Below are 21,481 nucleotides of genomic sequence, written 5' to 3'. Positions count from 1 at the left end.
TCCCACCCTGGCCTCCCGACATTCTGGGACTATGAATGTGAGCCACCACGCCGGGCCTGTTTTAAGGTCTGCATACAGATGAATTCACTTCATCCTCCATATCAGGTAGGGGTAATCTTTACCCTCATTCTACTGATAGAAAAATCATAGCACTTCCGTAGGAGAGAAGGCATGGAGTGGGGAAGTGACTTCCCAGTGGCACTCAGGTGGCCCACGATCCTAACTTCAAGGCCAGGAATCCCCAGCTCCCAGGCTGTGGACTGGTACCAGGATCCGAAGGATCTAGGCTGAGTACTCCTTGTAAGAATCTACGTGCTGATTCAGGCAGGATGCCTTAAACTAAGGAAAAAAAGAAAAGAAAAGAATCCATGGCCAGGCACAGTGGCTCATGCCTATAATCCCAGTACTTTAGGAGGTAGAGGTGGGTGGATCACCTGAGTTGAGGAATTTGAGACCAGCCTGGCCAACAAGGCGAAACCCCATCTCTACTAAAATTACAACAATTAGCTGGATGTGGTGGCAGGTGCCTGTAATCCCGGCTGCTAGAGAGGCCAAGGCAGGAGGATTGTTTGAACCCAGGAGGTGGAGATTGCAATGAGAGGAGATTGTGCCACTGCACTGCAGCCCGGGCAACAGAAAAAAAAAAAAAGAATCTTTGCCTGATGATCCAAGATGGAACAGTTTCATCCTGAAACCATCCCTCCCCACATCCCTGGTCCATGGAAAAATTGTCTTCCATGAAATTGGTCCCTGGTGCCAAAATAGTCGGGACCCTGCACCAGTCTGTCTATAAAACATTTTGGATTTGGGGAATCCCCAAACCATATTAAGACAATTATGAATTTTGATTCCAGAAATATATCAGAGTAGGTATTACATTTGGGGCATTGTGTTTATATGGGTTCCTTTTCTATATTGGCTTATGCTCTGGTTTCTGGGATCCTCGGGAGTTATGTCAGCGCACCTTACACCTCTACCGCACCCCCCTGCCATTTGCAGGCCACTAGCTATATGGGTTCAGGGCTTCAAAGGATTAAATCCATGTGCGCCACATTTTGTGAGTTTCTGGTGTGTAGTGGGGGGTCCCTAGTGCAAGGTGGGAAGTTACTGGTGACAATAACACTAAACTTGGAAACTTAGAAGTGCCCAGGCTATGTGGGGGACCCCAAAATTGAGGGTTCCTGGTCCACACCGTGGTGGTGTTGAGGATAATCTCCGGGTCATCACGGTTGTCTGCAGGCACCACATCTCGAGGGAGTCGGGGCAGTGTGGGGGTGGCCGGTGGTTGGGTCATCATGGCGACTTTCTTGGCCTTGAATAAGAAGCTGGTAGTGGGTGAGAGGCGCCATGAGAACCAGCATTCAAGCCCAGCCCTCCTCACGCAACATGCATGCCCCCACATCGGGCCTGGCTACACCCTGCTTCTAACACTCCAGGTCTTGCCTCTGGAGGGCTGGAACTCCCACCCACCCCAGCCTCATCCATTCTGAAAGCACTGCACTCTGCGCCTGTGGATGCTGAGTTATCCAAATTAAAGGCACCTTCTGGGAATATGGGGGCCCCCACTGGGGTACACGGGGGTCTCCCTAAGTCAGCATTTCCCACGTGTATTTCTCATATGGGTGAAAAGGACAATTCCTTGAAAAAGGACAATTCTTCATTGTGCGGCACTGTTTTGTACACTGCAAGGCAAGTGGAACCCCTGCGGCCCCCACCCAGAAGCAGCAGCCCCCCCCAAACTGTTATGACCACAAAGACTCCATCATTTCCAAATACCCACCAAGAGACACAGTGGGTTTTCAATCCCACTGAAAACCACTGCCATGGTAGGGGTCACCTGAGGTCAGGAGACCAGCTTGGCCAACATGGTGAAAACCCGTCTCTACCAAAAATAAAAATATTAGCCGGGTGTGGAGCACATGCATGTAATCCCAGCTACTAGGGAGGCTGAGGCAGAATTGCTTGAACCTGGGAGGTGGAGGTTACAGTGAGCTGAGATTGTGCTGTTGCACTCCAGCCTAGGCAACAGAGCGAGACTCCGTCTCAGGAAAAAAAAAAAAAAAAAAAAAAAGGAGCTGGGCACGGTGGCTCACACCTGAGGTCAGGAGTTTGAGACCAGCCTGGCCAACATGGTGAAACCCCTTCTCTACTAAAAATACAAAAATTAGCTGGGGGTGGTGGCGCCTGCCTGTAATCCCTGCTACTGGGGAGGCTGAGGCAGGAGAATCGCTTGAACCTGGGAGGGCAAGGTTGCTTCCTTTAAGTTAGCTTTTGGGGGGTACATTTGTGACACAGAAAGGATCCCCATTTAGAAGACCATTGGGTGTTCACTGGGATACCTTAGGGTACAGTAAATTCTCCCAGGAAGATACTGAAGTCCTTTTTAGTGTCCACGGGTGATGAGGTGCACTAGGCGAAGGCCTTTGGGGTCCTCCAGGTACTCAAGGATAAGAGAGTTCTCCATACATACAGTAGGGTACCCAAGTAGATATTCTTAGGGACATTAGGGCACCTCAGGAAAATAACGGGGTTGATTGGAGACATGATAGGCTCTCTCGGTATTCTTACTTTGCTTAGCATATATGGAGCTACTTTGGGGTAAAACGGGGGTTTCCCAGGTTACTGTGGTTACCTACTTGGGGGTCCCAAGGCAGCCCTCAAGCCCGACTCTGGGCCCCCTGGACTCACCCTCTCTTCTTGTTCTTCTCTGTGGTGGCGTCCTTCTCATTCTCTGCCCTGGCAGGCTGTGCCTCTCCCCCGGCCTGCTGCGTGCCCCCTGGGGCGCCCTCCTTCGAAGTCCCTTCTTTCCCGTTCTCGGCCTCGCCCCAGCCCCCAGCCGAGCGGCGCAGGCTTTCGTAGTCAGGGTCGGGTTCCGCCGCCCGGGCCTCGTCCTCGGCGGGGGGCTGCAGGCCGGGTGGTGCCAGCGGGGTGGCCCCAGCCGTGCAGCGGAAGTGCTGGTGGAACTGGACTGGGAGGCTCAGCCGCAGGAAGATCATCTCCACCAGGCTGTTCTGGGAGCCCCAGGTGCGGTGGGTCAGGCGCAGGCAGGGGGGCGTGTCCACAGTGCCGTCCACTCGGGACACCTGGGGTGGCGGGGAGTGGAGCACTGAGCTGGGCAGGTGGGCCAGGCCAGGCCGTTGGTCCTACACCTGGTCACACACGGAGCCACCATAGGCCACAGAGTGCCTGCGTGGGAATTAGTCAAGGGCGCCCCCTCCTGCAGGCGGATGAAGCTCCCGGCGGGTACACCGCTGGGCCCCGCGGTGCTTGCAGCCCTCCGCAACCTTTCTCCGGGCTCCCTATGCAGCCCCGGACACACGCTGGAATCACGCTGGATGTACGATGGAAAAACCTACGTACGTCCATCCAACCACCCATTCTGTCATTCTGTAACCAGGCAGCTCAACTTCAATGCATTTTTTCTTTTTGAGACACATTCTTGCTCTGTCGCCCAGGCTGGAGTGCAGTGGCAGGATCTTGGCTCACCGCAACCTCTGTCTACAGGGTTCAAACACTTCTTGTGCCTCAGCCTCCTGAGTAGCTGGGATTATAGGCACGAGCCATCACACCCAGCTAATTTTTGTATTTTTGGTAGATATGGGGTTTCACCATGTTGGCCACGCTGCTCTTGAAGTCCTGACCTCAAGTAATATCTGCACCTCCATCTCCCAAAGTGCTGGGATTACAGGCGTGAGCCACCGAGTCTGGCCAACTTCAATGCTTTTTCTTTTTGAGACAGTTTTGCCCAGGCTGGAGTGCAGGGGTGAGAACTCGGCTCACTGCAACCTCCGCCTCCCGGGTTCAAGTGACTCTCCTGCCTCAGCCTCCTGAGTGGCTGGGATTACAGGCATGTACCATCATGCCCGGAGGTTTCACCATGTTGGTCAGTCTGACCTCGAACTCCTGACCTTGAACTCCTTAGCTCATGATCCACCCACCTCGGCCTCCCAAAGTGCTGAGATTCCAGGCATGAGCCACCGAGCCAGCCAATTTCAATGCATTTTTAAACTTTTCTTTCTTTTCTGTTGAGTCTCAGCATGTAACCTTAAAGCTTACTGCAGAAATCTTTTAGTTTTTCTTCTCCTTAGTCTTAAGATAGATCCTTGACAGGTACTTTCTTTTTTTGTTTTATTTTCTTATTTATGTGTGTATTTATTTATTTGAGACAGGGTCTCGTTCTGTTGCTCTGGCTGGAATGCAGTGGCGAGATCTTGGCTCACTGCAGCCTCGACCTCCTGTACTCAAGCCATCCTCCCAACTCAGCCTCCTAAGTAGCTGGGACTACAGGTGCATGCCACCACACCCAGCTAATTTTGCTTATTTTTTGTAGAGACAGGGTCTCGCTATGTTGCCTAGGCTGGTTTTGAACTCCTGGGCCCCAGGATCACAGGCGTGAGCCATTGTGCCCAGCCAAAATGGACTTTCAACCACCACATCCCTCTCTTTCTCACCATAAACTCCTTTACGCCATGGATAATTTATCTAACGATATGTTTGTATCTAATTATGGGCTTACTCAGAGGTTCCAGGGGCTAATCTTGAGACAGACAGACCAAGCCTGGAGGCCCAGCTGCAAAATTCCAGCGATTACCTTGAGGTGACGAGTCAACAACGCAGTTGTTAATGAGACGATGCCAGCCCCAGCTCCAGGTGGACTGAGACCCAAGACAGCCACCGGAACGAGACACACGTACTTTGTACTCAGCACAATTCTTGCATGCCTTCCCTATAGAGCTTCCTCCTTTTTGTATTTTACTTTTTTATTTTTTGAGACAGAGTCTGGCTCTTTGCTCAGGCTGGAGTGCCATGGTGCGATCAGCTCACGGCAGCCTCGACCTCCTGAGCTCAGAGGATCCTCCTGCCTCAGTCTGCCAAGTAGCTGGGACTCTAGGTGTGTGCCATGGCACCCAGCTAATTTTTAAAACTTATTTATTAAAAAAAAAATTTTTTTTTCCGAGACAGAATTTTGTTCTTGTTGCCCAGGCTGTAGTGTGATGGAGCGATCTCGGCTCATCACAACTTTTGCCTGCCGGGTTTAACCGATTCTCCTGCCTCAGCCTCCCGAGTGTAGCTGGGATTACAGGCATGCGCCACCACGCCCGCCTAATTTGGTATTTTTAGTAGAGACGGGGTTTTTCCACGTTGGTCAGGCTGGTCTCGAACTCCTGACCGCAGGTGATCCCCTCACCTCAGCCTCTCAAAGTGCTGGGATACAGGTGTGAGCCATCATGCCCGGCCAAAAAAAATTTTTTTTGAGATAGCATCTTGTTCTGTCTCCTAGGCTGGAGTGCAGTGATGTGAGCACAGCTCATGGCAGCATTTAGCTTTTTTTTTTTTTTTGAGACGGAGTTTCACTCTTCTTGCCCAGGCTGGAGTGCAGTGGCACAATCTCGGCTTGCTGTAACCTCTGTCTCCCAGGTGCAAGTGATTCTCCTGCCTCAGCCCTTCAAGCAGCGGGAATTACAGGCATGCGCCACCACATCTGGCTAATTGACGGCAGCCTTGGCCTCCTGGAATCAAGCAACCCTCCGGTCTCAGCCTCCTGAGTAGCTGCAACTATATGTGCGTACTACACGCCTGGTTCATTTTTTAATTTTTTGTAGAGATGGGGTCTCCCTCTGTTGCTAAGGCTGGTTTGAACTCTTGGGCTCAAGAGAGATCCTCCCACCTCAGCCTCCCTAAGTGCTAGGATTACAGGCGTAAGCCACCATGCCTGGCCTTAATATTTTTATTTTTTAGAGATGGGGTTTTGCTTGTTGCCCAGGCTGGCTTTCCCCTACTTTATAGGTGAGGCACCTGGACCTCAGGAAGCTGTGGTTTGCCAAAGTTACCCCCCGAGTTACACAGCCCAAGAGCCCATTACTCTGACACTTGCTTCCACGTGGTTTGTGTGCTATCATGGAGGGAAAGGAGAAACTCAAGGAAGAGCACAGTGGAAAGAAGGAGCTTTGGAGGCAGATGAGAAGGCATTGGGGGGGTCAGTCCTTACCTCATAGTGAGGGTGTTCGAGGGGCACTGGCTCAAACTGGGGCAGGCTTTTGCTGAACCAAGTGGTGACAGGGCGCTGCATGTTGATGGCAAATGGCTCGAAGCCTTCCTGGAGGCCACAGATGGCAAAGAACCGCAGGGAGCTCACGTCCTGGCCCAGGTTCAGGTGACCCACCTGGCCAGGTCCCAAGCTGCAGACAGGCAGGAAGCCTGGTGGGAGGGGATGCATGGGCAGGGGTGAGGGCGGGTGGACAGGGCAAGGGGAGCCGAGGGGAGGAGGTAGGGATGGGAGAGCTGGAGGCAGAAGCACCATGCAGGGTCAGGAGAGACAGAGGAAAGCCAGAAAGGGCGGGTGCAGGGGTCTCAGCCCTCACCGTCTCCGATCTCAATCTCCCGGAAGGCTGTTTCGGAGCCTGAGTCAGACATGAGGACCTCGCCATTGAGGGTGAAGATAATGGTGTTCTCTGTGAGATCGATCATGCAGCCAACGACATCACCCGGCTGCCAGGGGCGCCCAAATGGTTCACTGCCCAAGTGCCAGCGCTGGCCCTGTGGGAAGGTGCAGGGAATACATGGTGTTGGGAGACACTCAGAGAAATGAAGAGAGAAGGAAGCAGGGAGGGAGAGATATGTGAAGACAGACACTCGAAGCGTCAGGTTCAGGGTATGTGGTACGGAAGAGGGGTCACCCCACAGTGTCTCCATCTTGCCTCACATTTACATCCGTGATCCCAGGAATTTCCCTCCACACTAATCTCTGTGCTTCATCCCTTCTGCCTGGGTTCTCTGCTGTTGCTATGGCTGGGATTATGCAGACCACCAAAGTGATAGTGGGGGGTGCTGGAGGCAGCAGCAAGCAGAGGGATGGAAAGGAAAAATGAACCTATCAGTGTCCCTCATACAGATCCATGCATGCTCATATATGTGCACAAAATGGATGGGCGGATAATGAGACAGATGAGTGGATGGGAAGGTTGGGCATATGGCTGGACAGAAGAATGACTAGAAAGTTGAGAGTCTACCTGGGTGGTTGCAGAGAAATAAGCAAGTGTAAGTAGGTGCAAAGATGGATACATGGATGATGGACGGAGGGAGGGAGGGAAGGGTGGTTGTATAAATGGTTGTCAGATGGACAGACGGTTGTTAAATGGATGGATGGACAGTTGGTTGAAAGAACGGATGGATGAATGGTTGGTTGGATGGATGATAGATGATTGAACGGATGGGTGGATTCATGGTTGGCTGGTCAGATGGATAGATGACAGATAGATGAATGGATGAATGGATGGATGATGGAACTATATGTGCATGCTACCATGCCTGGCTAATTTTTTATTTTTATTTTTTGTAGAGATGGGGTCTCCCTATGTTGGTTGGATGGATGGATGGTTGGTTGGCTGGATGGATATATAGATGGATGATGGATGGATGGTTGGTTGGCTGGCTGGATGGATGGATAAATGGATGATAGATGGATGGATGGATAAATTGCTGGTTGAATAGATGGATGTCTGACAGATGGATGGATGGATGAATCATTGGTTGAATGGATAGATGGATAGATGGATGAATGAGTGGTACAGTAGATGCAGGAAGCAGGGACAGAGTGAGGCACAAACAGAGGCAGGACCAGAGTGGATGAGCTGTGGGAGAGACCATAGGACTTGGCAGAATGGTGCCCAAGGAGGTACCCACACGGTGCCCATTGAAGACATAGGCCAGCTCGTCAGCTCCCAGCTCTACATCAGGCCTGAGCTCGGGCCTCGCCCAGCCCACTCGCATCTCGCCTGTGGTCACTGCTTCAAACTCGAAGTACCAGCGGCCGCTCTGCACTGCATAGGATTTCTCCGCCCGGAAGATGCGCACCCGGTCCCAGCGAGACTGGTTCTCCGCCTGACCTACAAATGAGGCCAGGCAGGGTCAGAGAGGCTGGGGACGAGGTGGGTCCCAAGACATTGAGGAGTTGGTAGAAGATACGAGGGATGGAAAGGGCTTTGGGGAACTGTGGGAAGAGGGTCAATTTCATGGAGTTAGAGGAGAATTGGGGACCCTCAGAATAGTCAGAGAAAGGTAGGGACCTGGTGAGAGAGACCCCCATCTCTGTAGCAGCCAGAGTTCTCGGAGAACAGAGATACTGACAGAGACACAGAAGGAGAAAGCCAGGTCAGTGAACTGCTCAGTTATGGTCTGGGGTTAAGGGTCAAGATTAGGGTTGATTAGAATCAAGGGTTGAGACCAGGATTGGAGGTCAGAGCCAGGGTTACCGAGGGGATGGAAATTCGGTTTGGGGCCAGGAGTTGAGAAACTGAAGGTTGGGGACCATAGCCAGGGTTTGGGGTCAAGGCTGGGATTGGGAGTCAGTGATAGGTCAGGGGTCAGGTGACGGGTAGGGGTGAGAGACTCTCTAAGTCCTTGGTTGGGTGTCTCCATGTGGTAGCTACAATTCAGAGATTCGTGGTTAGGGGTCAAAGCTAGAGGTCAGGAATCGGTGAGGGGTGGGGGTTGGCACTCATTGGGTTCTAGGCTGACGTCTCATAGCCTAGGCAGGGCTTGAGTCAGGTCAAGGGAAGCGGTTCATCAGGGTCTGAGTTGGAGCTGGGGTAAGGGTCACAGTTATAGGGAGGGGTCAGTCCTCTCTAACCTCCTGGTCAGTCTGCTCGATGTGATAGATATAGCCCATTTGGGTCCAAGTTTGGTGGCTTACGCCTGTAATCCCAGCACTTTGGGAGGCTAAGGCGAGTAGATCACGAAGTCAGGAGTTCAAGACCAGCCTGGCCAAGATGGTGAAACCCCATCTCTACTAAAAACTACTAAAATTAGCAGGGCATGGTCGCAGGCACCTGCAATCCCAGCCACTCGGGAGGCTGAGGCAGGAGAATTGCTTGAACCTGGGCAGCAGAGGTTGCAGTGAGCCGGGATCGCATCACTGCACTCCAGCCTGGGTGACAGAGTGAGACTTGGTCTCAAAAAAAATAAAATAAAATAAGATGCCAGGCACGGTGGCATGTGCCTGTAGTCCCAGCTACTTGGGAGGCTGAGGTGGGAGGATCACTTGAGCCCAGGAGTCCTGGGCTGTAGTGTGCTATGCCCATCAGGTGTCTACACTAATCATCAATATGGTGACCTGGGAGCAGAGGACCACCAGGTTACATAAGGAGGGGTGAACCGGCCCAGGTCAGAAACGGAGCAGGTCAAAACTCCCGTGCTGCTCAGTAGTGGGATCGTGCCTGTGAATAGCCACTGCACTCCAGCCTGGGCAACATAGCGAGAACCTGTCTCTTAAAAAAATAAAAATAATTAAAAGAAAAAGATATAGCCCATTTGGGGAATGAGTCAGGTCAGAGATTAGGGGTCGGGGCTGAGGTCAGTCGGGGTAGGCATTGGGCCAGGGCTGGGGTGAGCGCTCACTGGGTTCCTGGTCAGGCGGCTCCACGTTGTAGCCGTGGCCCAGCAGGGTTCGCACGGCCTGGCAGAGGCTGTCCCGATTGCTGCGCTTGGTGGCCTCATCCAGCAGGCGGTAGGGCACCAGCCGAGGGTTTCGGCGTGCGGGGATGTCCTGCACTGCGCTGTAGCTCCAGCCCTGGCCCACTCGGTCTCGGGCCCACACGTTGTGCCCATTTTCTGCCAGACGGTCCACCAGCGTCATCTGCGCCGGCGTCAGTCGCACGTGGCTCAGGTCCAGCGGAGCCGGCTTGTACCCGTTGCTCATCATATACCTGCGGGTGTGGCAGGGGCTCGGTGGGGACAAGGCCCTCACCTCCACTTCCAGGCTCTGTGCTACGGGTCCCTGACTGCTGGCCCTTGTCCCAGCTTTGGCATTTCTGACCTTTGATCTAAGGTTGCAGTTCTATGAAATTTTAGAATAAGCTTTGGGATCCCTGGCCTCTGACCCCAAAGTCCTGGTACACTAGCAAGGGCTTTGGCGCCACTGACCTTGGCCTCTGTGACCCCTTTGTCTTGACTTTGGGACCCCTATCTCTAAACGGCACTCTCTCGGACCTCTCGCCACTAACTTTGAGGGTTTTCTCTCTTTTTTTTTTTAATGGAGTTTCGTTCTTGTTGCCCAGGCTGGAGTGCAATGGTGCAATCTCGCCTCACTGCAACCTCTGCCTCTGGGTTCCAGCGATTCTCCTGTCTCAGCCTCCTGAGTAGCTGGGATTACAGGCATGCACCACCACGCCCGGCTAATTTTGTGTTTTTAGTAGAGACGGGGTTTCTCCATGTTGGTCAGGCTGGTCTCGAACCCCTGACCTCAAGTGAGCCACCCGCCTCAGCCCCCAAAATGCTGTGATTACAGGCATGAGCCACTGCACCTGGCTCTTTTTGTTTTTTTGAGACAAGGTCTTGTTCTACGTTCTGTCACCCAGGCTGGAGTGCAGTGGTGCAATCACAGCTCACTGCAGCCTCAAACTCCTGGGCTCAAGCAATCCTCCCATCTCACCCTCCCAAATTGCTGGAACTACAGGCACTTGCCACCACCACCCCCTGCTAATTTTTAATTTTTTTGAAGAGGGGTCTCGCCAAGTTGCCCAGGCTGGTCTCAAACTGGGCTCAAGTGATCTTCCTGCCTCAACCTCCCAAAATGCTGGGATTACAGGTGTCAGCCACCTCATCCAGCCCACTTGGAGGTTTCTTACTCTGATCCCATGCCTCATCGCCCCCAAACTCCTGGTTTTGGAGTCTTTGACCTCTGAACTCAGGACCTGTAATCACTCACCTATAATTTCAAGATCCCTTACTTACAACTCCAACAACATGCAGATTCTCACCTCTTACCATCAACCTCTCCCCTTAACGTAGACATATGACCTCTGCTCCCATTTTCCCTGACTCCAGGCAGACCCTGACCCTGGATCCTGGACTCACCCTCTCTCCTTCTCTGGAACTCCTAACTCCTCAATCCCGGACATTGACTTCTGACCCCAAAGCCCTGACCCTATGACCTTCGCCCTAACCCAAGGCTCCTTCCTCTCTAATCTCAGCCTCCCCGCAAGACCCCTGGACCTTCCCAGCCCTTAGCATGGCATCCCCAGCCCTCAGCCCATCCCCAGACAGGACCTGGCCGCCCACACTCACGTTTTGGGGAGTTTTGTCTTCTTCAGGTTGTCCTCCGCCTTCTCGTCTGCCATGCCCACATGGCAGCCCAGAGCCAGCAGAGTCCTGGGGGTGGGGGAGCCGGGGCAACAGGTCACACCCCTCAGAGCTCCCTGCCCCCACCTCCTCCCACAGCCTCAGCATCTCCAGCTCCCTCTGCCTCTGCTGCTCCGGTGTCTGGGGGCTCTGGCCCTATCCCTCTTGGTCGTGGTCTCGGGCTCCTTGACTTCTGTCTTTCCCTGCATCTTTGTCTGTGTAACTGATGACATCTGTCTCTTCCTGTCTGCTGCTTTCTCCTGTCTCTTTCTGCATCTCTCTCTCTTCTCATCCCTGCCTTTTCTTTCTCTCTCTTTCTTGTTTGCTGTTTGCTTCCTCTTCTTCTTTTTTTTTTTTTTGAAATGGAGTCTCGTTCCATCACCCAGGCTGGGGTGCAGGGGCATGATCTCAGCTCACTGCAACCTCTGCCTCCCAGATTCAAGCGATTCTCCTGCCTCAGCCTCCTGAGTAGCTGGGATTACAGGCATGCACCACCACACCTGGCTAATTTTTGTATTTTTAGTAGAAACGGGGTTTCGCCATGTTGGCCAGGCTGGTCTCGAACTCCTGACCTCAAGTGATCCTCCCGTGTTGGCCTCCCAAAGTGCTGGGATTACAGGCATGAGCCACCGTGCCCGGCCACTCCCTGTTTGTTTCTGTCTCACAATCCCTGTGCCCTCCATCCTTTTCTCTTTAAGTCTCTACCTCCTGCCCCATCTCTCCTTGCCCCGCTCCCCAACCATGCCAGCAGCCAGCCCCAGCCCCCGGCTCCCCTGGGCCCTCACTTGAGCGTCTCCCCTGACATCTGCAGGTTGTAGTTCCTCTCAGGCTCTGGAAGGCTGTGGAAGTCCACAAGACACGGGTGCAGCCTCTTGTTATCATCCCGAACCTGGAGAAACCCCGGGGTCAACGCCTCAGGCTCCCCTTCTCTCCCCACTTCCCAAATGCCCAGACTGTGACCCCCAACCTCCAACCCTAGGTCTGCCACCCTCAGTCCCAGGACCCCGGTTCCCTGCCTGTCCCAGGCAGCCCCTCACCGGGCCGTAGGTCCATCCCTGCTCAATGCGGGTCAGTGCCCAGAGCTCATGGATGTTCTCTGCCAGCTTCTCCCGAATGCGCTCCAGATGGGGTGGCAGGACAATCTAGCGGCAGAGGGACATTAATGAGAGCTCCAAGGTCCCTCTACCCTCCTCCATCGTAACCCCTCTTCCCAAGGATACCTGGAGCCCTGGGAGGCTCCTCCAGCACCCCGTTTCCTGCCATCCTGGAGCCCTGCCCCCCATTCTTCACCTTGACTCCAGGGTTGACACTCAGATGAGTGAGGGTTTAGCATCCTCAGAATTAAGGAATTATACAGGGCCAGGTGTGGTGGCTTACGCCTCTAATCCCAGCACTTTGGGAGGATAAGCAGGTAGGGGCAATTGCCTGAGGTCAGAAGTTCAAGACCAGCCTGGGCAACATGGTGAAACCCCATCTCTTCTTCTTTTTTTTTTTAATTCTTTCTTTGTTTCACCGTGATGGCCAGGCTGGTTTTGAACTCCTGACCTCAGGTGATCCACCCACCTCAGCCTCCCAAAGTGCTAGGATTACAGGCATGAGCCACAGCGCCTAGCTGAAACTCCATCTCTTCTAAAAACAAAAATTAGCCAGAGATGGTGGTTTTCTGCCTGTAATTCCAGTTACTTGGGAAGCTAAGGCAGGGGAATCGCTTGAACTTGGGAGGCAGAAGTTGCAGTGAGTCGAGACTGTACCACTGAATTCCAGCCTAGGCAAAAGAGCAAGACTCTGTCTCAAAAAAAAAGAGAGAGAGAGAGAGAATGAAGGAATTATCTGGGATATGTCTGTCTCCCCAGTGGACTGGGAGCTCCATGAGGGCAGAGCCTGCAGCTACCCTGGTCTCCACCGAGTCCCCAGCCCTATCCAGCTCAGAAGCAGACTCAGACCCAGAAGAGAGGCTCAGCAAAAGTTTTCTGAATGAATAGAATGGAGGAGTCTCCTTCCTTCTCTGTACAAGGATCATAGTGATACCTAATAAGGACTCGGTGAAATCATTCATGTAAATTACTAAATGTTACGTAGTTAATATCGATGCGTGGGTAAGAGCCTAAAAGACGCATTGGTGGTGTTGGTGTTCTGTAGGCAAGAAGCGATGATGGTTTGGATTCAGGTGGGACATGGGGAGGAGGAAAGGGGGGCAGGGTGGACAGCCCATGAGGCTGACAGGCTGGGGGATGGGGACAGAGCCATCCAGGATGAGGCCCAGGGTGCTGGTCTGGGGACAGGGGATGGCGAGGTCACCCCTGGAGACTACATCACTGCTACTAATAAGGAATGACTGTCTAAAGCTCTAACTGTTTAATCAGGACTGGACTGAGCATCTTGTCTATATCCATACATCTCACCTTCACAACAATGCTATCAGATAGGTCCTGGTGTTATCCCCTTTCCTCACAGAGGGGGAAACTGAGGCTCGGGGAGGCACAGTCACTTGCCAGAGATCACGTGACTGAAAACCAAACCCTTGCTGTCCAGCTTTTAAACGCAACCTATATTCCCTCCTACAGGGACATGCTTGGAGGGAAAGTGGACAGTGAGGGGCCTGGATCGAAGACACGCCCAGCAAATTGTAGTGGGTAGGACCACAGGCTTCAGAATCTGACCACCTGGGTTCAGATGGGCTGTGCGAATTGCATACGTTACTTAGCGTTGCTTTCCTCAACTGTAAACTGGGGGCAATAACAGCCCTTTCTTTCTTTCTTTCTTTCTTTGAGACGGTGTCTTGTTCTGTTACCCAGGCTGGAGTTCAGTGGTGTGATCTCAGTGGTGCAACCTCCACCTCCCGGGTTCAAATGAGTCTTCTGCCTCAGCCTCCTGAGTAGCTGAAATTACAGGCACCTGCCACCAAGCCTGGCTCATTTTTGTATATTCAGTAGAGATGGGGTTTCACCATGTTGGCCAGGCTGGTCTTGAACTCCTGATCTCAGGTGATCTGCCTGCCTTGGCCTCCCAAAGTTCTGGGATTAGAGGCATGAGCCACCACATCCAGGCTTTTTCTTTCTTTCTTTCTTTCCTTCCTTCCTTCCTTCCTTCCTTCCTTCCTTCCTTCCTTCCTTCCTTCCTTCCTTCCTTCCTTCTCTCTCGCTCTCTCTCTCTTTCTCTTTCTTTCTTTCTTTTTGAGATAGGGTCTTACTCTATCACCCAGGCTGGAGTACATTGGTGCAATCATAGCTCACTGCAGTCTCAAACCCCTGGGCTCAAGTGACCCTCCCATCTCAGCCTCCCAAGTAGCTGGGAGAAACAGTCATGCACCACCACCTCAGCTAACTTGTAATTTTTTGCAGAGACAGAATCTCGCGATGCTGCCCAGGCTGGTCTTGAACTCCTGGACTCAAGTGATCCTCCTACCTCAGCCTCTCAAAGTTCTGGAATTACAGGTGTGAGCTACCTTTTCTTTGTGGGACAGTGGTGAGGATTCCCTGAGACTCCAATTCTGCACCAACAGAACCCTTTGTCTCTCTGTGCCTCAGTTTCTCCATCTGTTAAACAATGAGGTTCCCAGCTTCTAGGGCAGCTCCCCACCTCTCTCACTCCTTTAAAAAAAATGTTTAAATTTTTACATATTAAAAAAATTTGGGACGTTCCCACCTCAGCTTCCCAAAATGTATGTTGGTAGTTTTTGTTTGTTTGTTTTGAGATGGAGTCTGACTCTGTTGCCCAAGCTGGAGTGTAGTGGCATGATCTCGGCTCATTGCAACCTCTGCCTCCCAGGTTCAAGCAATCCTCCTGACTCCGCCTCCCAAGTACCTAGGATTACAGGCACCTGCCACCATGCTAGTTTTTGTATTTTTAGTAGAGACAGGGTTTCACTATGTTGGCCAGGCTGGTCTTGAACTCCTTACTCAGATGATCTGCCCTCCTCAGCCTCCCAAAGTGCTGGGATTACAGGTGTGAAAGACAGCACCCAGCCCCCTCTCTGACTCCTAAGAGACCCTGCCTCACCAGAAAACCTTTGCAGGGCAGCGAGTACCTGGACAGTGTCCACAGGGCACGGCACAAAGTCAGTGTGTGAGAGGCAGCGACTGGGGCCCACCAGGTGAGGCCCCCGGGGCCCCTCCCGTCGATACTCCTTGATGGGTTCAAGATGGAGTCGCTCTCGAGGGAGCACAGCCTCATGGCACGGGGCATAGCCAGGTGGGGGCAGGAACTTGAATTCACCATGGCGGCCACCAAGGAGGAACCGCACCCTGGGGAAGGATAATGAGGATCATTTAGGGGGGTTATGAGGGACAGTCTGTGGTCAGTGGGGGACATGGAAGCAGTCCTGGGATCAACGGAAAGTTCTGGGGAGATCCAAGGTCTCCCCAGAACTCACTGAGCAGTCATACTGCCTGGAGGTCATTTAGAAATCATAAAGGGGTCGGGCATGGTGGCTCACACCTGTAATCCAAGCACTTTGGGAGGTCAAGGCAGGCAGATCACAAGGTCAGGAGTTCAAGACCAGCCTGGCCAATATGGTGAAACCCTGTCTCTACTAAAAATACAAAAATTAGTCAGGTGTGGTGATAGGCACCTGTACTCCGAGCTATTCGGGAGGCTGGGGCAGGAGAATCACTTGAACCCAGGAGGCAGAGGTTTCAGAGAGCCCAGATCATGCCACTGCACTCCAGCCTGGGTGACCGAGCAAGACTCCATCAAAAAAAAAAGTCATAAAGGAAGTGTACAGTCAAAGGAATATCATAAGGGGATTGAGAGCCAGGGAGTTGAGAGTGGGAGGGTCTGCAGTTAATCCAGAAGAGTTCAGATGCCTGCAAGTTCAGAGGGGACCCCAGGTCAACAGAGCATGCAGGGACACTGGAACGTTTGGGGAGACCGAGAAGAAGGTCACTGAGAAGTCACTGAGCATCCATTATAATTATGAGATAAACATAATCACCACTGAATGGACATTCAGAGAGGCTGGGGTCATTGGGAAAGGACTGGATCATTGGGGGTCTTTGGAATAACGAGTTATTCAGGAGCAGGGTCACTGGGCAAGTGAGCCGATTGAAAGGTTATTGGAGATGCTGGCATCATTAAGAGATTATTGAGAGAGCACGTTGTCATCGGGAGAGTCTGAGGTCATTAGCGGGTTAAGGAAGTTCGGGAGTCATGAGATCATCATCAGATGAGTCACTGCTGTGTCCTGGCCTTCTGGGAGGCCGAGGAGTGACTGGGGAAGATGTCTCAGGTCAGTGCTAGGTCTGAGGACTGGCTGTGGGGCGGGGCAAATTCTCACTTGACACCAGCTGAGAAGCTGACAACAGGGAAGAAGAGCCCATCCAGGTTGAAGGACTCAAAGACGCCCTGCACGGGACAGCCGTTGATGCGGAAGGAGATGGATGGCACGCTGAGGTCCAGGCAGCAGCTGACCACGTCTTCAGCGGCCAGGAGGTGCTGCCCTGGGGAAGTCACCAGGCGTGCCACGTGTCCTGCATCAAAGTCACCAGAGAGGGGTCAGAGGTCACAGGTCCCACGGAACCAATGATACTGAGAGAAAAGGGACAGATATCGGAGGCTCCTATGGGGACTATATCCTGGAAACCCTAATGGAAAGCATTGCCTTGAATGCTCCTACAGCTTTGAAATGAAGGGCAGAGGTCAGGATTCCCCTGAAGTTAGGATTCTGAGCTGTGGGGCCAGAGATTAAATCCTCCTGGAGGCTGGATGCGGTGACTCACACCTGTAATCCCAGCACTTTGGAAGGCCAAGGTGGATGGATAACCTGACGTCTGGGGTTTGAGACCAGCCTGACTAATATGGTGAAACCCGTCTCTACTAAAAATACAAAAACAAGCCAGGTATGGTGGTGAGCGCCTGTAATCCCAGCTACTCAGAGGCTGAGGAAGGTGAATAGCTTGAAGCTGGGAGGGAGAGGTTTCAGCGAGTCAAGATCTCACTACTGCACTCCAGCCTGGGCGATAGAGTGAGACTCTGTTTCAGAATGAATGAATAAATAAATAAATAAATAACTAAGTTCTCCTGGGGTCAGGAGTCAGAGATCAGAGATCACGGTATTCTGAGTGGTCTTCTGAGATATCTAGGGTCAGAGGTCACGGCTACTCTGGGGTCAGAGTTCTGTAGGTAACAAGGTTAGAGCCAGGAATCTGGAAGCTCTAGGGTTAGGGTCTTGGGAAATGAGGAATAAAAGGTCAAAAGGAGGCCTTTTCTGGGAGTCTGGATCCTGAGAACCCCAAGGTGTGTGGTCAGAGTATTAGAAATACTGGGATCAATGGTCAGGGGTGAGGGTCCCCTGAAAGGGTTCAGGTACCTGTCCAGAGATGCAGTCCATCAAAGCCGTAGGAGTAGAGGTCATCGCCGACCCCGTTGCCGCCCCAGCCCTCGCCGCCCCCAGGGTAGGGGCTGTAGCCCTCAGTGAGGGCCCAGCCCACCCGCAAGTGGGTGGGCTGAGCTGTCAGAAATGGAATCACCTCGTCCACCATCACCTCAAAGTACCATTTGCTGTACTGCGTAGTGCCCTCTGCTCGGCCCACAAAGATGTTGGGGCGGATGCTGCAGAAGAGAGGGAACAGAAGGGGGGATGAGGGAGAGGCGGAAAGGAGAGCAGGTGTTAGGAAGTTTGGAAGCAGGAGAGAGACAGGCATCCAAAGACAGAGATAGAGAGAGACAGGGAGATTGAGATGGAGGAAGATTGAGACAGAAACAGGCAAAGACAAAGAGAAAACACACACACACACACTCAGAGAGAGAGAGAGAGAGAGAGAGAGAGAGAGAGAAAGAGAGAGAGAGAGAGAGAGAAACAGAGGCAGAAATGGAACCAGGAAGACAGAACAAGAGGAGTGAACGCCAAGGGCGAATGGGGCCACAGTGGACATCTGTGAGGACTGGGTGTTAGCCCTGGGGTGGGAGATTAAGGAAGGGACATCCACCTGGATGTGGAGTCTCTGAGTCAGGGAGAGGGTTGAGAGGTTCTGAGTTCTGGGGTCAGACGTTAAGAGTCAGACCTGGTGACATAGTTGATGAGGTTTGTCTGCAGCAGAAGCTCACGGCCAGGCAGCAAGTTCTCAGTAATAAGATCTTGGTTGGAGCGAACAGCCACGCCATTGCACACACACAGGGAGCATAGCACGTCCAGGACCTGGAGGTCAAGGTCAGAGGTCAAAAGGTATGCAGGCACCAGGACAGGATCTGTGGAAGGACCCCGGGAGGGAGGGAATCCAGGAGGAAAGGATGGCACATCGGGATGAGACGTGGCAATTTCGACTGGGAGGAGGTGGTGAAAGCGGAAGATTAGGGAGTAGAAAAAGGTCAAGGGTCAAAGGGGAAGATCTGGCAAGAGGCTGAGGGAGAGTCACATGGGTTGGGATAAGGTATCAGCAGTGTAAGGAAGGAGATATTGGAGAAGTGAGGTAAGAGGCTAGAGGGCAGAGTGAGAGGACCAGTGAGAGACACAGGAATCAAGATTTTATATATATATATATATGTGTGTGTGTGTGTGTGTGTGTGTGTGTGTGTATGTGTGTGTGTGTATTTTTTTTTTTTGAGATGGAATTTCACTCTTGTTACCCAGGCTGGAGTGCAATGGTGTGATCTCAGCTCACCACAACCTCCACCTCCTGGGTTCAAGCAATTCTCCTGCCTCAGTCTCCTGAGTAGGTGGGACTACAGGCGCGCACCACCATGCCCAGCTAATTTTTGTATTTTTAGTAGACAAAGGGTTTCACTATGTTGGCCAGGCTGGTCTTGAACTCCTGACCTTGTGATCTGCCTGGCTCAGCCTCTCAAAGTGCTGGGATTAAGTTGATGCAAAAGTAATTGCGGTTTTTGTCAATCCTTTTAATAGCAAACACTGCAATTACTTTTGCACCAACCACGTAAATGCATGAAGTGGTTAGAAATAATGTGGAACTTATAGGACTGTGGCAAACTGCAGAGTAAATATAAGCAGCCCACCTAGAGGCTATAAAATTTGAAAAGTTTAAAAACATTTCAGCCCCCAGCCAGGCACAGTGGCTCACACCTGTAATTCCAGCACTTTGGGAGGCTGAGGTGGATGGATCACCTGAGGTCAGGAGTTCCAGACCAGCCTGGCCAACATAGTGAAACCCTGTCTCTACTAAAATCACAAAAATTAGCCAGGTGTGGTGGCAGGAGCCTATAATCCCAGCTAATCTGGAGGCTGAGGCAGGAGAATTGCTTGAACCCAGGAGGCGGAGGCTGCAGTGAGCCAAGATCCTGCCACTGCACTCCAGCCTGGGTGACAGAGTGAGACTCTGTCTGAAAAACACACACACACACACACACACACACACACACACACACACACACACAAAACATTTCCGAGATCTAACCAAGCACATCTTTGGCCCAGAATCAACTTTAGAGCCATTCTTTGAGACCCCTGTGTTGAGACGGAAGCCAGTGGGAGTGATGTACAGGTGAGAGATGAGATGGAGGAGGGAAGTAAGGGTGCGAGCAGAGTTCTGGGGCCCTGGGGAGAGGTCAGGGTTCAGAGTTCATGGGATGAGACATGAGGGGTGAGGGGCTGACCTTGTGGTTCCTCCCATGCTTGTCCAGGAGGGAGATGATGGACTTGATGTGATTCTCCTGGATGATGTTCAGAACCTCCGGACTCTCAATGAGGACACAGTACAGGACCTCCAGGATGCCTGCCAGGGTGCCCAGAGTGAGAGGTGAAGCGGCCATGGCCATCCACTCCTACAAGCCCTTGTCTGTCTCCCCCGGTTTCTCCTACCAGACGAGGCCTCCAGCCGGTCCAGCTTGCTGACTAGCCAGTCCAAGTTTGTGGAGAAGAGGGCACAGTTGCTACGATTGCCACGGATCAGAGAGGCTGAGGAGGGGAGGAGGTGTCAGACCCAATAGGACTGGGGATCTGGGGTGTTCTCGGGGGAGTCAGGACTGGGACCCCATACCCAGGAGTTCATAGAGAAGATTCACAATCTCTTTCCAGGACTCAGCTGCCTCCTCCCCTGCAAACTCGGCAAAGTGGGCAGCGGTGGTGTAGACATTTAAGCGGTCAATGCAGTTCAGGACCAGGGAGAGCATCCCCTAGGATGAGAAAAATAAGGGGTCACAATAGGAGACCCAGCCCCTCCCTTACTTGTCTTTCTTGGATTCACTAATTCATATTCCTTCAATGGCGTGACAGTGTGTTCCTAGATCTAAACCAGCCCCTTTGGTTTCATATTTCCAATCAGTCCCATCACCCTCCTCTCCTCCTTGGATCCCCATTTGTTCTTGTCCTCTCTGCTTCTATCCAATATGAGATTCAGTCCATGATAATTCAGTCCTTATTAACAACTGTAGGGTCAAGCCCTACAGGGTCATGGGGTGTCCGGTAGCGCTGTGCTGAGGCACAGGATCTGACAAATAAAGAGACAGGACACAGAAGGACTGGAAAAGATAGCTAGGTTCAGGGGGCCACACCACTTAAGTAGAGACAGGCAAGCCCCCGAATGTTCAGGAGCATCTGTATTTATTGGGTATAGGTTAGGGGGCAGGGTAGTGAGTGAGGTCATCTTAAGAATAGTAATAGGGTCAAGACAATCACATGTGAGATAAGCAAAGAGTCCACCCCCATTAGGTCACCGAGGCAAGGAGGTGGGCTGTGCACAGTGAAGAGGTTGCAGTGTGCAACATCTCTTATCTAGGGGCAGGCTACTTCTAAGGAATTCTATAGGAGAATGCTTTGAGTCAGCACAGTAGCTAAAGAGCTGACAAGGTATATAGCCACCTGCTGGCAGCTTCCAGTAATTTCTATAGGAGGATGCTTTGAGTCGGTATACAGCAACAGGGCTGACAAGGTATACAGTCACCTAGGCACGATTAGACTGGAGGGTTTTTTTGTTTGCGTGTGTGTGTGTGTGTGTGTGTGTGTGTGTGAGAGAGAGAGAATCTCACTCCGTCACCTGGCACCAGGCTGGAGTGCAGTGGCGCAACTTCAGCTCACTGCAACCTCCGCCTCCTGGGTTCAAGCAATTCTCCTGCCTCAGCCTCCCGAGTAGCTGGGACTACAGGCGCGTGCCACCGTGCCCAGCTAATTTTTTTGTATTTTTAGCAGAGACGGGGTTTCACCATGTTGGCCAGGATGGTCTCGATCTCTTGACCTGGTGATCCACCCGCCTTGGCCTCCCAAAGTGCTGGGATTACAGGTGTGAGCCACCGCACCCAGCCGACCAGAGGGGTTTTAAGCCCTCGGATACTTGTGGGCTTGACAACCTGAGGCCAGCTTTCCACAGGAACTGGATGCAAGGTACTGCAACTCCTTTTCGGGAGGAGTGACTCTTGCTCCAAGCCTGCCATACAGTGGGCATCTTTACAATACTGAATGCTGTCACCTGGACCA

At 52.3% G+C, this 21,481-nt stretch overlaps 1 protein-coding gene across 6 annotated transcripts in view; it reads right to left on the bottom strand.

Moving 5' to 3' along the window:
* The window catches only part of RYR1 (ryanodine receptor 1), a 149,654-nt gene that overhangs the window by 106,391 nt on the left and 21,782 nt on the right, over positions 1–21,481 (bottom strand). For all 6 annotated transcript variants that reach the window (XM_078359289.1, XM_078359292.1, XM_078359290.1 and 3 more), the window contains exons 14-29: positions 20,049–20,184; positions 19,871–19,966; positions 19,666–19,784; positions 18,120–18,253; positions 17,426–17,667; positions 16,394–16,586; positions 15,146–15,362; positions 12,156–12,260; positions 11,904–12,007; positions 11,065–11,148; positions 9,397–9,704; positions 7,684–7,886; positions 6,363–6,537; positions 5,990–6,198; positions 2,689–3,083; positions 1,193–1,325 (exon numbers count right to left, since the gene is read on the bottom strand). In XM_078359289.1, coding sequence (XP_078215415.1) covers positions 1,193–1,325; positions 2,689–3,083; positions 5,990–6,198; positions 6,363–6,537; positions 7,684–7,886; positions 9,397–9,704; positions 11,065–11,148; positions 11,904–12,007; positions 12,156–12,260; positions 15,146–15,362; positions 16,394–16,586; positions 17,426–17,667; positions 18,120–18,253; positions 19,666–19,784; positions 19,871–19,966; positions 20,049–20,184 — 2,853 coding nt within the window. The remainder of the gene's footprint in view (positions 1–1,192; positions 1,326–2,688; positions 3,084–5,989; positions 6,199–6,362; positions 6,538–7,683; positions 7,887–9,396; positions 9,705–11,064; positions 11,149–11,903; positions 12,008–12,155; positions 12,261–15,145; positions 15,363–16,393; positions 16,587–17,425; positions 17,668–18,119; positions 18,254–19,665; positions 19,785–19,870; positions 19,967–20,048; positions 20,185–21,481) is intronic.

Source organism: Callithrix jacchus, chromosome 22, assembly GCF_049354715.1.
Source record: "Callithrix jacchus isolate 240 chromosome 22, calJac240_pri, whole genome shotgun sequence".
NCBI lineage: Eukaryota > Metazoa > Chordata > Mammalia > Primates > Cebidae > Callithrix > Callithrix jacchus.
The sequence above is the reverse complement of the archived record's forward strand: the minus strand, read 5'-3'. Positions and strand labels throughout refer to the sequence as shown.